A 22197-nucleotide genomic window follows, 5' to 3' on the forward strand; every position below is an offset into this window, starting at 1 on the left:
AGTGGAGTTCATATCACGTTCATTGGTGGTTTCATATCTCTAATGGACTTGAGGTTAATGTTTAATGACTATTAACATCCATTCTGGCAGTTTCACACACACGCTCGTTTGCAGAAATACTCCCCTGGTGACCCCTGACCTGTGGGGACTGATTAAACTTCATGTTGTTTCAAAGGTTACGACAGAACGATTTATGAGTGAGACATGAGAGTTCATGAATTAGATCTGCACAATGTGTTGTGCTTGTGGCTTTATGGTTGTGTGTGATAACACTAGCGGATAAATAACATTAGTGGGCACATGGTTGCCGGGATTGTTGCCAGGGAAATTACCTCATGGTTTTGTTCGGGAGCGCAGCATCATGACCTGCTGGAGACAGTTGCTAAGCAGCATTTTCACCTTAGTAACCGCTCTCATCAGACTGGATCCCCACTGAGAGAGTCCAGACAGATCATCTCTGCACGCGCACACGTGTGTGTGTGTGTGTCTGTGTCTGTGAATTTGTCACTGGAAAATATGCTCCTTAAAGCCCTTAAATGTATTTTATTTTGTTATTTTGTTTAGTTTTATTTTATTATACACTCATAGATCAAAGTCCTTCATATTAAAATTCCTTTATTTTTGCTTATTATGCGCTCATAGATCCTTCAATTTCATTTCTTTTATTTTCATATATTAAAGTACTTCAAATTAAAGTTTTAAAGTTTTATTTAGTTTTGTTTTATGCTAATTTATGCTTCAAATTCCTATTTTATGTATTTATTTTATTTTATTATACACTCATACATCTAAGTACTTCAAATTCCTTTTAGTCATTCCTTTTAGAGACATCTTTTTCCTTTTTATTCTTTGTTTTAAATAATAAATTTAATAATACATTATTTTTAGTTTATTTTATTATAAGTTCTTCAAAGTAAAATTCCTTTTTATTTTATTATTTTACAATTGTTGATAAAAGGTCTTAAAATTATGATTGTAACATTTTTAAATGATTTTGTTTCTAATAGTATTCATTTATTTTTATAATATTATTTTATTTATTATATAGATATGATATATGTATAATATTGTATTATTACATCAAATGTCAACTTAAATTATATTAAAATAATGAAAAATGACATTATTTTAATTGTATTTAATTCTGCTGAATTTTGTCATTGGTAGGTGTTTGTTTGCCGAAGCAGTCATCGCCTCACTATTTAGAGGGTAAAAAATAGGTCAATTTTTTTTTATAGAGAGAATATTTTAGAGAATGAATATCTTCTTGTATAGAGGAGTTTTGAGCCACTGTCACTATTATATCAGATTATAGCTTCAAATGAAAGAGAAAAGAAAGTGTAAGTGTGTGTTGGTTTGTTGTGGTTCTGATGTGTTTGTGTGTTTGTTTGTTTGTTTTAGAGTCCAGAGGCTGAACAAAAAGTGTGTGAGGTCACACATGAAGAGAGAGTGACGGACACACCAACACGAAGAGTCGGACGACCCGCTCGAAAACGCAAAGCACCAGGAGTGAGTACAAGCGTCATACGCACATACTGTGTGCACAGCTACGGCTCACACATGAACAAAAACATAATAAAACACAATATATTTGCATAGCATGTTCATTGCCTTGTCTTCTGTATGGCAGTAGTTCTTTGACGTGCTTGTGAGCTGATTTGAATGTCTGTGAGCCATGATTGAAAAAAGAGCAGCTGATCAAATACTGCATGAGATACCAGCTTCAGCCCGTGTGTCTGTGCTCTTCATGTGCTGATTTAAACAGAGACAGTTCAGCCCAAAATTAAAATCCTGTCATTTACTCATCCTCATGTCATTCCAAATCCATGGAGAAGTCTTTTTTCGAAGCTAGCATTCTAAAGTTTGGGTCTGTAAGATTTTTTATTTAAGAAATGAATACTTTTATTTAGCAAGCACACATTAAATTGATCAGAAGTGACAGTAACATTACATGTACAAATGACATTTATAATGTTACAAAAGATTTCTATTTCAAATAAATGCTGCTATTTTGAAGTTTCCATTCATCAAAGAATCCAGAAAAAATCCATCACTGTTTCCACAAAAGTGCACAACTGTTTTAAAGATTGATAATAATCAGAAATGTTTCTTGAGCAGCAAATCAGCATATTAGAATGATTTCTGAAGGGTCATGTGACACTGAAGACTGGAGTAATGATGCTGAAAATTCAGCTTTGATCACAGAAATAAATTACATTTTAAAATATTATTCAAAAAGAAAACAGCCATTTTAAATTGTAAAAATATTCCACAATATTAAAATTTTGAACGACTCGAGGGTCAGTACTCTTACTGTTAACTTTTGAACAGTAGTGTATAATCAGAATTCATAGTGACCCGCATCTAGTTCATAAGTCATTTTTACTAGTATTCTCATGCGGCTTTATTTTTTATTTGTATTTTTTTTTTTTTTTTAATGTTTAAAATGTAATAGTCACTATGAGTTGCCATTGTATGGAAATAGAAGTTTGGATCTCAGCAGTACCTGCCTTGTTTTACTTTTATGTAAAATACTTCTTCTAAACGCCTTTTGTCTGTAACGGAAAAAAGAAAGTCATAAAGGTTCGGAGTGACATGATGGTGAATAATTTCCATTTTTTTGCTGACGTGTTCCTGTCTTAAATGGACCGAGTAAATTCATTTACTCAGCTTCAAGCTGATCCAAACCTTTATGAGTTTCTTTTTTCTGTTGAATGTAAAAGAAGATTTTTTGCATAATGTGAGTAACCAAACAGTTGCTGGTAGCCATTGACTTCCATAGTATGAAAAAAGCACTATTGAAGTCAAAGGCTACCAGCAACTGTTTGTGTACAAACATTCTTCAGAATATCTTCTTTTGTGTTCAACAGGAGATAGAAACTCATACAGGTTGAAAAAACTTGATGGTGAGTAAATGATGACAGAATTTTTTGCGTAAAAATATCCCTTCAAGTATTTGCATGATTATTGATTAACTACAATAGTTTTGAGGTGACTATAGACACACATCATGTATTTGACTATAATAATCAGCATTAAACTCTATTTTACCAGTTCAGTAATGTCAGGGACTCTACCTGTGACTGAGCCTGCGACGCTTGCGCCCCCCACGCAGCACTTAGAGACAGGTCAGGTCAGGTTTACTCCAGCTCGGTGACAAGAGCAGGAAACTGTGGCTGCAGCAGACATGGTCACATGACCAGGAGGAAGTCTGATGAGTAAGAGAGAGAGACAGATACAGAAGAAGGTAGAGAGGAAGACGAGGTGCTGTAGGCTGTGGGTCTCTGATGATGGTAAGTTCTCATCAATGTCTTGCTTATTGTTTTAGATGAACATCACAGTGATCATAATCGGGTTTTGATCTGTGAGACTCGAGCATTAATGTGCCAAACAGATGCTGAAGGTTTGATAGGAAGGAAGAGCTCTCATATACACGGCCAGTCAAACGTGTAGACACACTTGGCTGAGTTTATGTTTCTCTTGATCTTAAAGGGACAGTTCATCCAGAAATGAAAACTGTGTCATCATTTACTGACCCTCGAGTCGTTCTAAATCTCAGTGTCACAAGAGAATTTATTTTGTCCATACAATACAAGTCAATGGGATCCAACACAATATTTATTGTACTGAACAAAAAGTTTGCTCTCAAGTCAATGTTAAACACTGTTCGCAGGGCTTTTTTACTTCCGTAATGTGATGTAGTTTCGTGCAAAGCAGGATGTTTGCTCAAAAATGGAGAATGTAAGGCTTTTATTTTTTGGCGAATTGATTGAATTGTGAAAACTGGAACTTATTTACCAGATTGAAGCCAGCTGATATTGATATTTATACTTTTTTTTTTTTCATTATATATGTTTTTGTTCTGGCACTGACAGTCTCGTGGTTAGTGTGTTGACATACACTGCAACTGTGCCCTATCAAATAAATATACATTTTTATAAAAATTATTGATGCATTTGGTCAGAAAATTAGATTTTAAAGGAGTGAAATTTTCAGTCAGAAGCATCACTGTAATCAAACTCAGAATTCAGAATTGAAAATTATTATCAAAAAAGTTAGTAAAATACAGTGAAAATCAAATAAATTAGTCTTCTATGTGTAAGTATTTATATATATATATATATATATCTATATATATCTATATATATAGATATATATATATATATATATATATATATATATATATATATATATAATACGTATGCCATGCTTTCTGGATTGTTTTTACAAAGTAATAATTGTATTTAATAATTATAATATTTAATTTCAACATAATAACAATAATTGTATTTAATAATAATTTCATATAAATATTTTAATTTTATATAATTATTTGTGCCAATGAATATAAAATGTGTGTGTGTGTCTGTGTGTATATATATATATATATATATATATATATATATATACGATTTTACAATATACATAGACAGTAAATAGTACAAGAAGTGTCAAAAAAGCATCCCAGAATGCACCTGATGAAGCTGGTTGATGATTAACCAAAGTGAGCAGAGCTGGATCTCAGACAAACAAAGTTGTTTTCGTTTGTTCACATGTTTTGGTTACTAAATTATTCCCATTCTTTTGTCTTATGTTAAAACGTGTTACTCTCAAGTGTGAGAAATTCGCACAGGTGATGTTTACGGGTTAGTGGTTTTCACACATACAGCAGATCATCTTAGTTTTCAACATTAACGTTGCATTGTGGGTCTTAAAAGGGTCTTAATTCACCTTTCCACAAAATAAGGCCCTAAAAGGGTCTTAAATCAATTCTTATATTCACTAAGTCATGGTATTAAATGAATCAAAAACTTAATTTGATGGTTTTCTTTGGGGCTCCTTCCATCTATTCCTTACATTTTCTTTACTTGGACTTGGAAAGGTCTTAAAAAGTGTTAAACACCTGCAGAAACCCCACAATACTTTTCACACATGTATTTATCATATCAACAGACTGGTTGTACATTATAACAAAATTGCAAAAGTGCCAGGCAAAAAGACTAAAATTTTTTACTACAGATGTCTAATAAAACCATCACAGCCATATCGTGATCTGAACGCACAGAAGGCTTGTGGGAATTGCAGTGTTTATTCAGCAAATGAATGTTAAACACACTCCTTCGCCTCAGGGCTTGTTACGCACTTTGATGTACAGTTGCTCCTCTGAACGATTTGATCCATTTAATCACCTTGATCTTGCAATGTCTATGAAATTTCTGTTGTGTAATGTATTTTGCTTTAGGCCAGAAACATACTCCACACAAGTACGCAAGCGCAATGAATGCTTTGATGATGCTTGCCAGCCGCTCAATTTGTGTTTTGACCCATTTTGCATGCATGAGATTGAGCCTCTGTGGCTAGAAGCGTATGCATTCACATACTCAACCGTATATTTCTTTATTCAAATAAAATGAGTGTAGAAAGTGTGTGCGCTTGGGTTGAAACACCTGCAGGTCCTTTGAGGTTTATAGAGTTTCTCACCTGTTGATTTAAGACACTATTAGAAAGCACTAATGTGTGTGCGACTGCGCTGATTCATATGCGCATGCGAGTGTGTTTGGCATCTATTAACTTACAGACAGCAGTAAAAGTCACACCGGACCTCATCATACTGAACCTAAGAGACTTTAATTGTTCATCATAAAGTTAGCAGACAGCGTAACGCTGTAGGACGTCCCAGCAGCCCCCAAACATTTTAGCGATTTCCTGCTTAATTTCTTCATTGATTGATGATTAAGTCAATGAGAAATCAACCACAACCCTGTTTACTGTCTTAATGCACACCATTTTTTAAGAAATAATCAATCCCTAATAGATAAAATCATGTTTTGTCTCACTGAATATCCGTTTTGCTCAGAAATATGTCACATTATGGCAGTAAAATGGGTTGTGAATGCTGTTTGATGCTGATAAATTATTTCTAAAGAGGTAAGTGCTTATGAAGCATTTGCAATGCATCTTTTAAAATGCAATGCAGAAAGAATTGATCTTTAGTGATCCGTGACTTCATTGCACCTCAGTATATGTCTTATGCAATATGAATCTATGCATATTTACATTTAACATTTAGCAGGTGTTTTTATCTGAAGCAACAAATGAAGAATATTGCATGCAGTTTATGATACGAAAGCCAACGATGCTTGAAATATTATGTTTCAAGACTTAGCTAGAATTGTATAGAAGCTACAGATGGAAATATGTAAAGAAAAGAGAGGACATTTCCAAACTTTTTTAATCAGCCAAACCCCTTAGACATAAAATATTTACTACTGTATTACTATTATATTTACAAAACTGTTTTAAGAATTTAATGACACATTCACATGTTCATGGTTCTCTAATGTCAGTCAGTGGTCGCACTGTAGTTTTACCTAAATCAAGTTAAATGTAATAATAGTAAAATAAATAATAATAATAATAAAACATGCAGCGGCACTGTCTCAGTCTCTGTCCGGTGCAGGTGAAATAATTATAATGCTTTAAGTGAGGTACAATTCATATTTCTTCATTAAATAACGTATTTGAAAGTAATTTGAAAAGGTTTCTGTGAGACATAATTTCATAAACAGTGTGAGTGAATCACCGCGCGAGCTCCCTCTTTCTCTCAAAATGCGCAAATGGTTTCAAATCACATCGCATCTTCACTATAAGCTAGTTGGATGCTACACAGTTGACACTTGCACAATTGAGCAGTGTCGCATCTTCACTAAAGTTTATAAATTGCATTTTTTCTTTTTAATTCTTGCCAGTGTTTAAACCATTTAAATCACAGTGTGCTCATCAACACTCAGTGCCTATGTGGTGCGTATTTTTTCCGCGCTCATTTTAATGGATTCAAGTTTTCACACTGCAAACGGCTATTTTTGCTGCGCTGCACGCACTGAATTAAAGTAACAGCACATTGTTTAAGTATAAATATGAACATGCATTGACACAAAAATTTAGTAATTACACCATAAATACATATAATTAAAGTCTACTGTGTTTCACAGTCAACACATTGGCTATGGGTTTTTGTCTAGGTTTAAATATAGTAGCATATATATATATATATATATATATATATATATATATATATATATATTTATATATATATATAAAAGTTTTTTATGAACTACAGGATTGCTTGTAATAAAGATGTAAATGCAAAAGGAAAGGCAGTAGAGCTCACTTTTTCACTTTGTCAATGGTAAGTTTTAATTTAGAATGTTTGTGATAACGTAAGAAAAGTAGTTTAAATGTTTTGCCACTTCCTTGGGCAGCTTTAATATAGAAGTATGTCTAGAAGTAAATGCAAAAGTAAAAAGCATTGAATAATGTTTTTTTTTAATATTTATTGCGTTTAAACACTTCTATGAAAGATTGTAGTACTGTACTGTGAAAATAAAAGAATCACAATGTTGAAAAACCATTTTAAGTAACAATGTTTGGATTTAAAATCAAAATAATGGATAAATGTTGTGTTTGTAGTGAACAGCCATAGATTAGTTGCAGACTCCTGTGTGAAAGCACAATGAGCACCTGCTTCTTCTGCACAGCTTACATACCGCACATAGACTGCATACGCACTGCAAACGGAGTAAGTGTGAACCTCACATACAGCTCACGGAATCAGGCTTGTGCTGTAAGCTATTGTGCAACAATTGCACGATTGTAAAAACAAAAATGCAGTGCATGATCAAACATTTAGGTGAGATAAATATATATTTTTGAAAAATGTCTAAAAAATGCCCCCCTCCACCCCTCAAATGAAAAAAAAAAAAACTTTCACAAGAGTCACATAAAAGGGCCTTGAATAAATGTCTAAAAATCTTGACTGGATCATCACTATAAATAATTTTACATGATAAAAAGAAGGCTTTAAATTGGTGATCGGTTCGGCAGAAACTGCTTTCTGTGATTGGAGATCAGTGATCGGCCTCAAAAATCCTGATCGGAGCACCTCTAATTATTATTATAATTATATTATTATTATTATAATATATAATTTGTAAAAATAATATTTATTATTATTGCTATTACTAATTATTACATATGTAATCATTTTTAGACTTATTTTAATAATAATAATTATTATTATTATTAGCTTTAATTATTGCTTATTCTTAAAATATTACTAAAGTAATATTTATTTATTATACTGATTACATTTTTTAGAATAATAATAATTATTATAACTATTAGTTTTAATGCTAATTAAAAGAAATGAGGATAGAAGTATGTTACTGCTGTAACTTACAATTGTACTGTAAAAGACCTTGGTTTATGGAAAAGATGGTTTAGCTCAATGATATTCATCTGCTAGTCTGCAGAATTTCAGATGTGCACTTCACGCCACTGGTAAAGTAACATTAGGGACAGTCCCTGTGACATCTGCACCCACGTTAAAGGGTAAGTTCACACAAAAATGAAAATTAGCCTAAAAATGACTCACCCTCAAGGCAGCCTAGGTATATATGACTTTCTTCTTTCAGACGAATCCAGTCGGAGTTATATTAAAAATTGTCTTTGAACTTTCAAGCTGTTTAATGGCAGTCAGTGGGTGTTGGAGTGCATCAGTCCAAAAGAAGTTAAATAAAAAGCGCCCATCCTTAATAAAAAGTGTCTCACATGGCTCTGGGGGATAAACAAAGTCCTCCTGTAGCGAATCGATGTGTTTTTGTAAGAAAAATATCCATATTTAAAACGTAATAATCAATTTATTCTAGCTTGCGCTCACTGTTGTACACAGAAGCAGAAGGGAGATGACATAAACAACGGTCACTAATTAAAAGTACAAATCAAGGATTTGTAAAGAAGAATGTCAGAGGATTGTGATATACTGTAAGCCAAGAGGAGACTAATTTTCCTTTGCTAATGTAAGGAAACTTTGCTTCCTTTGATCCTGTTAACAAATATGCATTGCAGATATGCATTGATCCGCTACAGGAGGCCTTTGTACACCCCTCAGAGTCGAGTGAGACACTTTTTATTATGGATGGGTGCTTTTTAATTCACTTTTTTTTGGACTGATTCATGCAGAACCTGCTGAGTGCCATTAAACAGCTTGAAAGATCAAAGACAATTTTTAATATAACTCTGACTGGATTCATCTGAAAGAAGAAAGTCATATACACCTAGGATGCCTTGAGGGTGTGTAATTTATGGGCTTATTTTCATTTTTGGGTGAACTAACCCTATAATTACTTTAATTCCCTCTATGACACATGCATCTCATCTGGCACTGACATTTCTGTCTATTTGCTGACTGATTCTCTCTCTGTGTCTTCTGATAGGTGGATAGTTGTGGGCGTGTGATTGAGGGCGTGGCCTGTATGAAGCAGGCAGGGTGTAACGGTGAAGCAGAGAATCGGGTTTCAAAGAAAAACCTTGAGCAGAGCGACTCCTCCCCTGACTCCACCCACCAAAACGGCACAGACACGCCTTCCGGAGCAGACGGAGACTCCGCCCCTTCCACCCCACGGAAGAAAAGAGGGAGGCGGAAAATCCAGCACCCGGAGCGCCGTGAGTCACCTGTCTGTAGTTCAGTCATTCTGATCAACTTCAAATGAGAAATGTGTCAGAAAATACAATTTAGAATGTGATGAAAGCAATGGCACAAGGTCCTATTATGGCGTACACTAATTCTTCATTTAGAATCTTCTTTCAGGAACAATTTAGTAAAAACAATGACACACTCTTCAACTGTCAACATGTTTATAACTAGCTAGCTAAATAATATTTGGTTTAATGGAACAAACACTTGACATTAGCTATATCGCCCCCTTAAGTACTTCCACATTGATGCAGGCTTGCATCAGTGCCTTGGCCAAGTATTTTCCATCTGTGTCAGTTTTTCCTTTTAGCCTTGTTTTCTTCTAAATGACCTCTGTGTTTGTCTTTCAGACATTGAGGAGGACGATACCAGCAGCGACACCAGCAGAGGAGAGGTGGGGACTCAAAACACAGTAGAATATTGTCAAATAAGGAATATAATACATTTTGAGAATCACATTTCATAAATGTATAAATTTACAGGACTAGGGCTGGAACATTTAGGCTAAAATAAAATGGCTATTTTATTTGATAAAAAAAATCATTTAGGTTTTTAGCAAGGAGTGTTTAAGCATAAAAATATAATAATGTTTTATTTTACAGCACAACTGTAACATTACAACACTAATTACAAAACTAATATTTCTTAATTTCTTTATTTTCAAATGTTATATTTTATATATATATATATAAAGTGATAACCGCATTAAGTCATATCACGATTTCAGTTTTATTTTGATGAATAGGGCAACCCTGCACAGGACTGCACAGAATTTCCGAAAGTTGCTTGGAGAACTGGTTTAAATTTAAACTAATTGGTTATCTGGACTTAGTCGGGTGGTTCAGAAAGGTCTAGTTAATGCATCACACAGAGTTGACCATCTGTGATTGATTAATCTGCTCCTGCTCGGTGTAGATCACGGGAAATAGACGACATGCTCACAAGAACATGAGAACATGCCAATGGAACATTTCAGGCTTTGTTTATGAGAGAGACATGAATGTGTAAAGCCGAAACTTGGCCCAAGTGGCGCTGTGAGTAGTAACATGCCAAAGAAATGTGTTTACAGGCTGTTGAACACGTTATGGGTGTTTTACTAGGGCTACATATGCACTGTAATTCACAAACATACACAGAGTAAATAAAGCCGCCTACAAATTGGTTTACGCTGCAAAACAAGTGTTCGCAACAGATTCCTACAGATTGGCTTGAAAAACATGTAAAGATCTTGAAAGCGTGAGCTGTTTTAGTCTGTGATTTAACATGTGTGTATTCCTAGGCAACTAAGAGAGTCGTGTTTGTCTTGTAGAGCGACGGGGGTCGTCTGAGGGGCCGGCAGGGCTGGGACATCAGTTTGAGGAGACGTCCCGTACAAAGAGAAACCTTCCAGGCCGGAGACCCCTATCACATCAGCCGCAGAGAGAAAGAGGAGTTGCTCGCCCGCTGGAGGAAGGAGAAGGTCAGAGAGACACCAGAAGTACAGTACCTTTATTTACAGTCTATCAAAATCTTATATAATGTTTGTTACATTGATGTGAGTTGGTTATCAATTGTTGTTTTTCATTACTACTATGTTTCTTTTAAAGGGGTCATGAACTGAGAAATCAAAAATTCTCTTTATCTTTTGATATATAAGAGGTTATTGTGCTATAAAAACAAGTTTCAAAAGCTTAAAACTTTCTTGTTAGTCTAAAAACAGCTTTTTTTTTTGAAGGTAGTCAGAAAAGACGGCTGGTGGTGTGTTGTGCCTTTTTTTGGTGTTATTTTGTGTATAAGCGGCCTCCACAGAAGATGATCAACGCTTGCTTCTACATCGCTGCCTCTTTAGCCCCGCCCCCCAATTTTGAGCATGTTGTGTAAATAACAAGAGTGGCAAACACAGCTCTATGCAGAAATCAAACGATACAATTTATTTCATTTTATTTTTACTGAAGTTCCAGACCACGTCAGTAAAAACTCTGTCCTTTGTTCACTTTTGGATTTGTTTACAAACAAGGCACAATTGGATGCTAAAAGACGATGCTGTGGCGACTATATTGAATTCGACAGTAATGTCGCAACACGAGCACGAGTAACTGTTTTCATTATGTGATCACTACTGCTTTGTCTGTTATTACAGATTGTTTGATATTTACTGAGTATTTATGCGTTTTACCTAAATCACAGTAGCGTCCATCTGTGAAGGACAGAGACTGTCAAACATACACAACTGTTAGCCAATCATGTAAGTGGGTATTTACTTCAGAGTGTTCTGATGGGGGTCAAAACAGGACAGAAATAACCTTTTACTTCTAAATTATTATGTTTTTTGAAGTAAAAATCTTAATAACATTTTAAGTTGACCACAGAGAAATAAAAAACAGCAGGTTCATGACCCATTTAAAATACATCGATCTTTACAGTCTACAAATCTTATATATGTTTGTTACTTGAGGTGAGTTGGTTATCAATTGTTTGTTTTTCATTACTACTATGTTTCTTTAAAAAGGGGTCATGAACTGAGAAATCAAAAATTCTCTTTATCTTTTGATATATAAGAGGTTATTGTGCTATAAAAACAAGTTTCAAAAGCTTAAAACTTTCTTGTTAGTCTAAAAACAGCTTTTTTTGAAGCCAGTCAGCCAAAACGACAGCTAGTGGAATGTGCCACTTTTTGACGTAATATTGTGGATAAACGCCGCCTCCACAGAAGATGATCAACGCTTGCTTCTACATCGCTGCCTCTTTAGCCCCGCCCCCCAATTTTGAGCATGTTGTGTAAATAACAAGAGTGGCAAACACAGCTCTATGCAGAAATCAAACGATACAATTTATTTCATTTTATTTTTACTGAAGTTCCAGACCACGTCAGTAAAAACTCTGTCCTTTGTTCACTTTTGGATTTGTTTACAAACAAGGCACAATTGGATGCTAAAAGACGATGCTGTGGCGACTATATTGAATTCGACAGTAATGTCGCAACACGAGCACGAGTAACTGTTTTCATTATGTGATCACTACTGCTTTGTCTGTTATTACAGATTGTTTGATATTTACTGAGTATTTATGCGTTTTACCTAAATCACAGTAGCGTCCATCTGTGAAGGACAGAGACTGTCAAACATACACAACTGTTAGCCAATCATGTAAGTGGGTATTTACTTCAGAGTGTTCTGATGGGGGGTCAAAACAGGACAGAAATAACCTTTTACTTCTAAATTATTATGTTTTTTGAAGTAAAAATCTTAATAACATTTTAAGTTGACCACAGAGAAATAAAAAAACAGGCAGTTCATGACCCATTTAAAATACATCGATCTTGCCATGAAAATACCCATAGATGCTGGAATGGCAATAAAAATAAATAAAAATATAAATTTACAGTCTATCAACAGCATTTGTGTAAAAGTCAATTAGAGCTAAATAATTTTGATTTATGCTTCAATCAAAAAAAGTAAAATCATGACATTTACAATGGAAGTAAATGAACCGTGTACTTCAAGATGTACTTATTCTATATTGGATGAAGCCCTGAAGAATGTACATTATACAAAATGTGTTGATTAACAGTATTCCTTTTATGCTTTTACAACTTTATTTGCCCAGAGAAAATATGAAAATAATTAATAATAATAATAATAATAATGTATTACACCTGAACAAATGTAATCAGAGGAAATAATTAAGCAGTGAGGAAAAAATTAGCACTGTTTCTAGCTCATTCTTAGCTTCCAATGGTCTTAGTTTAAATGCAGAAATATGAAGGTTTTTAAGTAAATTCTGAATTAAAAATTGTGCATTATTTAAGTAGGGTTGTTAAAATCATTTGTTTAGCAGATGGATGAACTGGTTATATGTCACTTACATAATGCATGTGTTTGAGTAAGTGTTCATTTTGTTAACGAAGACTATGACGAAAAATGTTCGTTGACAAGCTTTTTTCCCATGACTAAGATTAGATGAAGACAAGATGACAAAAAGGTCAATAAATGATAACTATGACTATATCAACATGCAATTTCGTTGACGAAATAAGATGAGACTAAAATGGATTCAAAAAGTTAGTCGACTAAAACTAAATAGGATAAGTTTGAATAAATATGATAAAAACTTACAAGGACATTTAACACGGGACTGAGATTTTAAAGCAACAAGTCTTTTCTCTGTGTTGAATCCTAAACATTCCTTTAGAGACAAAGAAGAAAAGTGCTCAGTGTCTGCTGCTGAAGTTTGATACGAGTTGAGTTAAGGACGTATGGAAAACTCACATACTTCAGAATGAGCTGCTGAACAATACAAATGAGTGTGTTTATAAGGAATGGAAAACAATTTAGTACAATGTTGATTGGTATGTTTTCGAAACTCTTGAGTTGAATGCATACTGTGCTGGTGTGTGTGTTTTGTCCATTGAAGTAAGTGGAAAGTGAACATCAGTGGAAAGTCAGTTGGGTTGGGTTCACTAAAATACGTCTACTTGTCTCACAGCCACTTGTGTGTGTGTGTGCGTGTGTGAGTGTGTGTGTGAGTGTAGTAGTAGAGTGCTTGGCCACACTGTGAGGCCCTGTTTCCTGTAGAGGTGTGTGTGCTATGCAAGTGTGTTGAAGAGGGCAAACTCAAACCCAGCGCTGAAGTGTTACTGATGTATTATTTTAGTTCTGTGTAGTGGTTTTACTTTGTTTGGCATTTACTTTGTATTCAAATAAGTCTCAAACATGTAAGTAATAGATTTATATAGTTTGTGTGTTGCCTTTTGACAGGAATGGTTTATGTGTTTGCATACGTTTATGCAAATACATTTATCAGTGTCTGTGCTGTTGTAGTTTTAGTATCTAATTTATGTGCTACTAAGTTCCTTTGAGTAAAAACCTGACAAACATTTGAAAAACTAGTTCTTCCTCAAAAGCTCTCAATGCATCTTAACTTTATAAACATGACTTTTTCTCCTGTCAGACTGATGAAAAGCGGTGCACCCTGACTCTTGAAAATTGCATAAAGCCCTGCTAATCAGATTTGAGCTTGCCATTTTGTGTTCAATATGCATCAAACGGCCCATGAACCGACTCTGGGTGGTCCTTGACACGAGTCTCATAGTATAATACGACAATTGTAATTTATACAAAAATAATTCTGCTCTCTAAGCGCTTGTGTTCAAGCACATGTGGATTTTGAACCATTTTTGGTTCCCTAAAGAACCATTCACAGTTAAAACAGTTAAAAATATAATCGTTTTAAAATCTAAAGAACATTTTTCCACTATAAATGTCCTTTTGTGGACTGGAAACATTTACATTTATGCATTTAGCAGATGCTTTTATCCAAAGCGACTTATAGTGCATTCATGATTTTTTTTTTACCAGTAAGTATGTCCCATGGATGTTAAAGTTTCTTCATGGAACCATCAATGCCAATAAAGGGCCTTTGTTTTTAAGAGTGTAGTACGCCTAGCTCTGTTATGACCATGTTTTGGTGATCTAATGGGTAATATTAGTTATAAGGCTAAAAACAGCCCTAGTAATAGATAACAAAGGTGGTCTGAATGAGTGTTTTGTGTGATGAAGTACTAAAGCGTGTGTTTATCCGGGGATGCGGGGGTTTTCAGGGGCTGCCGTGTCCTCGGCTCACCCAGCGAGGGCTGTTTCTCTTGGGTCGCAGAGATCCCGCCCACTGCAGCCTCTGGATCTCATCAAACTCTGGCGGAGCGCTGCTACGGCGCTTCACGAAGACCTGATTACAAACATGTGTGTGCGTGTGTGTGTGTTTGAGAGAATCGCACATGGTGTGTGAAGCGGTTTAGTTTATGAAGACACTATAAAGAATAACGTAATTATTTGTAATAGTGTTTTCTTTTATATTTCCTTAAGGAGCTTCCTCTGTGTATGTGTGTGTGTGTGTGTGTGTGTGTGTGTGTGTGTGTGTGTATGTGTGTGTCACTCTCTCATTCATTCTAGGCTCATAAATCGTGGTTTAATTGAACCTTTCCGTGTTTCTCAGTAACAGAGACCATCGAAATGTCTAGTAAAATCCTTCCCAGGGAAGAAATCAATCATTAACTAATCTAAACTCACACACACACACTCTTATTTCTCTATGTTCTCTGGTTGGTGCTCCGCTCTCGTTCAGTGTCTTGTTTTGTGGCGGACGCCCTTCTGGTCCCGGTTTTTGCAAACCCTCTGTGACCAATCAGCGCAGAGTCACATGACCCAAGATTCCCAAACAAAGACATTGTGCATTTGTCTCCCCACCTTTCTGATTTTAAAAGTTTATTTTTGCCTGCGTACACACATGCACACACACACAGCTACCTGAGCGGGATGGCCGATCAGACACAGCAGGGTGTGTGGGTACGTGTGCACTGTGTGGAAAAGACACATTTACTGATATGTGTGTGTTTAGCACGGAGAATGAAGGTAGAGAATGCTGACTTGGCTGTGTGTGTGTCGTTTTAAACCAAACATAAAAACTGTAGCTCTGTAGCTTTAAAGGGTTACTCCACCACATAATGAAAATTTTGTCATTAATCACTTACCCCCATGTCGTTCCAAACCCGTAAAAACTTGGTTCGTCTTCGGAACACAATTTAAGATATTTTGAATGAAAACCGGGAGGCTTGTGACTGTCCTAAAGACTGCCAAATAAATAACAGTGTCAAGGTCCAGGAAAGTATGAAAAGCATCGTCAGAATAGTCCATCTGTCATCAGTGATTCAACCATAATGTTATGAAGCGATTAGAATACTTTTTGCACACAAAGAAAACAAAAATAACGACTTTATTCAACAATTCCTCTCCTCTGTGAAAACCCTGTTTTCATCCAAAATATCTTAAATTGTGTTCCGAAGACAAACAAAGGTTTTACGAGTTTGGAACCACATGAGGGTAAGTGATTAATGACAAAATTTTCATTTTGCGGTGGAGTAATCCTTTAAATTGTCAGTGTCTATGTGTGAGGAATTTGACTAAATTCTCACACTATGATGCGATAAAGTTGAGTTTCCCAAACTAAGGTTCACATACACCAGGGGTTTTGTGAGGAAACTGCAGACAACATTATACTACACAATTAATTTAATCAAAAAATGTAAGCTTATTAAACAAATTGAAATATTTGTTTTTCCTGCATGTCATGTTACCATTAACTGACATCAGAGAACCACAAACTTGCGAATGTGTTGTTACATTATTGAAATTTTAACTTGGTGGATTTATTGAATATTTCAGGTTCAGATGACCAAAACGTTTGTGAATCTCTGTGATAGAGCAACAAATGATAAATCACTGATATTTTGTCAATTACTGGGTGTCTGTTTCTGTCACGTTGCACAGGTTAGTCCCACACAATCATGAGATCTTATTGGTCTAAAATCTGTATTATCTGCATAATAAACTTCAAATATTTTCTAATTGGCTTTGAATTAGTTGTTGCTGGAAATGTATTGCATTGCTGGTTAGGACACTGTGTAGAATTTGTTCAGTGTATTTGATTGACAATAAAATCATATATATTTATACGTTTTCATTTTCTCATTATATTACATTGATTAAGCTAAAGATATGTGTATACTTGTATAAACAATAACGTTTATTTTGAAGTCAGTAAGATTAATGAATACTTAGGATGCCTCAAAGTGATCAAAAGTGACAGTAAATGCATTTATAATGTTAAAAAGGTTTTCTATTTCAAATAAATACTGTTCTTATGAGCGTTCTAGTCATCAAATAATCCTGAAAAAATGTATAACGGTTTCCAGCAAATCGGTAATATTTCACCATATTACTGTTTTTACTGTATTTGTTGATCAAATAAATGCAGCCTTGGTGAGCAGAAGAGACTTCTTTCAAAAACTCTAACTGACTCTAAACTGTGTTTGATAAAGTGTCCAAATGCTTTACGAAAAGGAGTGACATTTGTATAGAAATGAGCCTGAGAGACTTTAGGGTCACGGTGAGGTTGGGGTCAGAGGTCGTTCACGCCTGGGTCACGATCATAAAGCTCTCAGCTCTTGAAACTCGTCATAAAGCCAAGGGTAGTTCAGGTCATAGTGGGAGATGTTTACACACTTTCCACTAGAAGTTTGCAAATGGTTTCTATGTGTCGGCACATAGAAACACTGTCGCCATTTATAGCGCGCCAATGTGGACTGCAGCAGGAAATTAGGTAATCTGTTAAAGACCGCATTTCCCAGGGTGCACTGGGCCGTTTGCCAAAGGGCTGCTGGGTAACCACCAACACAACCACTATAACGTCATGGAGACACGACTAGAAGAGGACGAACAATCTGATTCAGATAGTAGATCTGTTCCAAAACCTAGTGAGCTGCCTATTTAGGCAGTATTTTAAGGTGCATTTCGGTTCGAAATGAAGAAAAGGTTCCAAAAGGTAGGCGGTGACGTTATGCTGCCTTCTAAAATTTTGGCCAAATTCTGAGGCAGCATCGCATGTATTCATCACAAATGATGCACTCCCAGAATGCACTGCTCATTGAACATTTCTGATTGAAAAAACTGATTAATTGAATTGAAAATGGGTTATTTTACTCAATATTTGTATGTGTTTGTTTATCATAATTATGTGTTATGTTGCAACATGTTAATGTCAAACACTTTTATCAGAGATGATTTGAAGAGACAGAATAATCATATAAAAATGGATGCGAGAAATCATAGGGCTCAATAATACTTCAATTGATTCATTTGTGACAGAGAAGTAAAATACTTTATTGCATTGTCAATAAATCTCCCTAAATGCGTCTATGTTTGCGCGAATCATTCGTGATCCAGCTTCACCTACAGAAAAAGTGAGTATACGTTTTTTTTAAGTGAATCTTTGCAAATCGATTTTCCTAATAATGTGCTAGTTAGCAAGTGTCATGATGAATGCTGCTAAAGTTTACAGTCTCTCAGAGGGCAGCTCAGAAGAGAGGGGCGGGGTCAGCAGAGCTCATTTGCATTTAAAGCGGCATGCAAGAAAACAGCTTGCTCTGAAAAGAGATGTTTCTGACAGGGTAAAAAGGGTGTTTTTTATACTACCATTGAGAAATTTTAACCAAAGTATGTTATAGACTTTTCATTAAGACTCTAAAGAATTATATCAACTTGTGGAAAATGGGTATCCGATGACCCCTTTAATAAATAGAAAGTTCATAAGAGCAGCATTTATTTGAAATATATATATTTTACATTATAAATGTCACTTTTGATCAATTTGATGCATCCTTGCTAAAAACAAATATTGATTTCTTAAAAAAACAAAACAAAAAAACAAAGAAAAGTAGATTAGTTGGGTTTGGTTTGATTTGTTTTGTGTTCATGTTCTTGAACTTGACATTTGTAAAGCTAATTACAATTCTGTAATCAGCACCACAGACGACAAAAACATGACACATTTGCATATGTGATGTGATATTTATTCATCTGATTGATTGAGCTTTGTGTTTGGCACGCCAAACGATTTGCACCCTGTTTAAACCTGTATTTAGTGCTGAGCATCTGAAATGGATGTCAATGCCAGGTCCATCTTCTGTTTCCATCCCTCATGTGAAATGTATGCAGGACCGCAGTGAGTTTATGTGTCTCCACTGACCCATCAAACAGGCCTCTCTTCTGTATTTTACATCTCTGTGTTTCGGTGTGATTAGCTGCTCTGCTGTTGGCCGTTTAGTGGGGTTGAAGGTCATATGAGGTGCTTGTGTCCTTCCTGCAAAAGGTCATACAAGAGAAAACCAACAGCTGCTTGAAGGAATCAAAGTTTCACTCTCTCACATACAAAAGTTACAAAAGAAGCCAAAGCATTAAAAATTAAACTGCAGAAATGTCTAGAACATCATGTGTATCCCTGTGAAAAATTACACTTAAGCATACTTTTAACAAGAGGGACTTTTGTTAAGGAAGTAATATACTTTAAAAGCATGTACTTCATTCCAAACTGAATGTTAATATTACGTATTATTTACAATTATTACAAAATCTAATATATAGTTAAAATTTATATTAACATCAAATTGGTTGAATTTAGGAGTGTTTTTTACCCACTTAAGTATTTATGTTATGTCATAATTATGTTGTCTTTGAAATTTGGTTGTAGAATGTATTGACAAGCATTTATGGTAAACTAAAATATACTTTGATGTCACACAAAAATATATTTGTAATTGCACATTTTAATGAAAGTTGCAATTGAGTATGTTTGAAATGTAATAATTATTTAATACTACAATTAAACATGTTCTGATTCAGAGATATAGGTCTTGCTAAACAGTTGCTAGCAGGTGGCTCGGCTGACAGTGATGGTACTCCAAAGGCTCCATGCCTCTATGACAGTCAGATTTGAAGATATCCCTCTTTGGGTTTGGGTTGTTAGGGTCCAGGGCAAAACTTATAGACTGGATGTGTGTCTGAGTCAAAAGAGCCAACCCCTGTGTCTGTTGCTGTAAATGGTTTCTAATGTGTTGCTAGACAGTAACTAGGGTGAAAAAAATAGACTGAATGTCTGACCGAATCAAAAGAGTCTATATGATGTTATGGTGTTAACACGACTTATTTATGCTTCCATATGGTTGCTAGGATGTGGATAGAAAGTTTCCATGGTGATAATTAAAGACTGCTCTCCAGTCTGAGTCAAAAGAGGCCACCCACTTGTCTCTACAATGTTCTGAACCAGAGATATACCTCTCGCCGGTTTTTAAATGGAAGTCTGTGGGCTTGTTGCTAGGTTGCTGTTAGAGGTCGACCGATTGTGGATTTTGCTGATACCGATAGCTAGGTTGGACCACACTGGCCGATACCGATAAATTAACCGATAGTTTTTAAAATGGAACAAAAAAAACTGAACCATACTAGTAGTAGTGATAATAATAATAGCAATAATAATAATAGTAATAGTAAATGTTGAAATTACCACACTCTAACAAGGAAAAATACTTACACAGCTTTCATTAATCTTAATGTTACAAATTGACTCTTATTTGAAAGAGTTACCATTTAATTTCAACAGTCATGCTTAAAGATGCACATCTTTAAATATATATACAAAGGCCATAGCATTACAATTATACCAGCACAATGTATATTCTCACACTTTAACTGCTTCTATTCTTGAACACTTAATGATTATCTAATCAAAATGAAAGAGCAGCGCTGAGTCTAGAACAACTCACCGGTATCACACACACTCCAGACGCGTCACATTCAACTCGAGCAGCGGTCTAAAAAAGTTTATTTAATCACTAAATGGACACAAGTTTACTTCAAGAATGAACAATGAGGCATAGGTAAGTTTGAAGTTCAGTGTTTAAAAAAACAGAGCAAACGGAAAGAGCGATCTATATTATAGCTCTATAAATGAAGCATACAGACTTTATTAGAGCCACAGAAAGATAAACATTTCGATGAAAATGCTCAATATACAATTCATTATGTACATTAACGACAATTCGGGGCGAATATAATATAATTTAATGGAAAACTATGTGAATGGCGCTCTGTGGCGCGGCAGGATTTTCTGTCAGCTGCATTTAAATCTGGGTCTTTTTCATCTGTTCAGCATGCAGCATCAAGTGTCTAAACAAATAGCACATGCTGTCATTGATTTCAACCACTAGAGGCCGCTCTCGCACTGTATAATGAAAACAGACCCTTCTCAGCCACTCCAGCAACGAACGCAACCCGGAAAACTATAGGCATGGATTTTTGCCGATAACCGACTGTTCTTGCAATCAATTATCGGTGCCTATTAATCGGCAAAACCGATACATCGGTTGACCTCTAGTTGCTGTAACTTGTTGCTAGGGCATGCCTATAAAGTTTAAATGTTACCATTTAATGGCTGCTTGCTAGGACAAGTCAAATGAGCCCACCCCCAAGTCTCTATGACATTTTGATGTGGCAATGTGAGGTCAGAAAGTTCGGATCCATGCTAAGACTACGGGATTTTTTTGCCCGATTTTTCATCCGTTGTGTGAGCATCATTTGCCCAATTACTTAAAAAATTCATAAGCCACATGATTTGACGCCCCTTTCCTGGGTGTGTGACAAACAGTTGCACGGTGAAGTTTTGTCCAGAATAATAATATGTATGCAAGATAACAATAGTGATGCTTTGCTTTGCAGGCACCACTAATAAAGGCAAAAGATTATTAACATGATTTAAAATGGACTTTAAAGTTAAAAGCATAATTTGACATTATTACAAAGTACGCTTTTTAAAAGAGTATGCATCAGTCAGGATAGTAAACTAAACTTACAATAAAGTGGCATTTTAATCAATATTATCTGCAAGAACAGTTTTTTAATTACTTGTAGGATTTGAAGTATACAACAAGTGCACCTTTAAAACAATTAAGCACACTTATTTTTCAGAAGGGTAAGTGGCACAAATGCAGTTTTCTAGGTTTTCAAGATGCTTAAGCAGACAGAGTAATGTTTTAAATAGACTTTACTATATATATATTATATATATATATATATATATATATATATATATATATATATATATATATATATATATATATATATATATACTGTAAAAGGTTTACTTATTTAACTGGGAGATGAGAAAGTATTTTAACATTTAACTATAAAAAATGTTTAGTGGAAGCTGTTGAGATATTTAAGAGATGTTGTTTGTAACTTTTCTGTCTGCGGGCAGCAGTGCTGGATCTGTAATGTTGTTTTCGGAGTCATGGGAAT

At 35.1% G+C, this 22197-nt stretch overlaps 1 protein-coding gene across 4 annotated transcripts in view; it reads left to right on the top strand.

Annotated features, from left to right (window-relative positions):
- LOC109065302 (DNA (cytosine-5)-methyltransferase 3A-like) overlaps positions 1-22197 on the top strand; it is a 43042-nt gene that overhangs the window by 6597 nt on the left and 14248 nt on the right. The window contains exons 3-6 of one of the 4 annotated variants that reach the window (XM_042747018.1): positions 1402-1509; positions 9276-9504; positions 9886-9929; positions 10845-11013. In XM_042747018.1, coding sequence (XP_042602952.1) covers positions 1402-1509; positions 9276-9504; positions 9886-9929; positions 10845-11013 — 550 coding nt within the window. Of the gene's footprint in view, positions 1-1401; positions 1510-3211; positions 3294-9275; positions 9505-9885; positions 9930-10844; positions 11014-17316; positions 17891-22197 lie in introns of those variants that run through there. The other 3 variants (XM_042747019.1, XM_042747020.1, XM_042747021.1) reach the window with 3 other exon arrangements.

This window comes from Cyprinus carpio, chromosome B20 (genome assembly GCF_018340385.1).
Source record: "Cyprinus carpio isolate SPL01 chromosome B20, ASM1834038v1, whole genome shotgun sequence".
Lineage (NCBI taxonomy): Eukaryota > Metazoa > Chordata > Actinopteri > Cypriniformes > Cyprinidae > Cyprinus > Cyprinus carpio.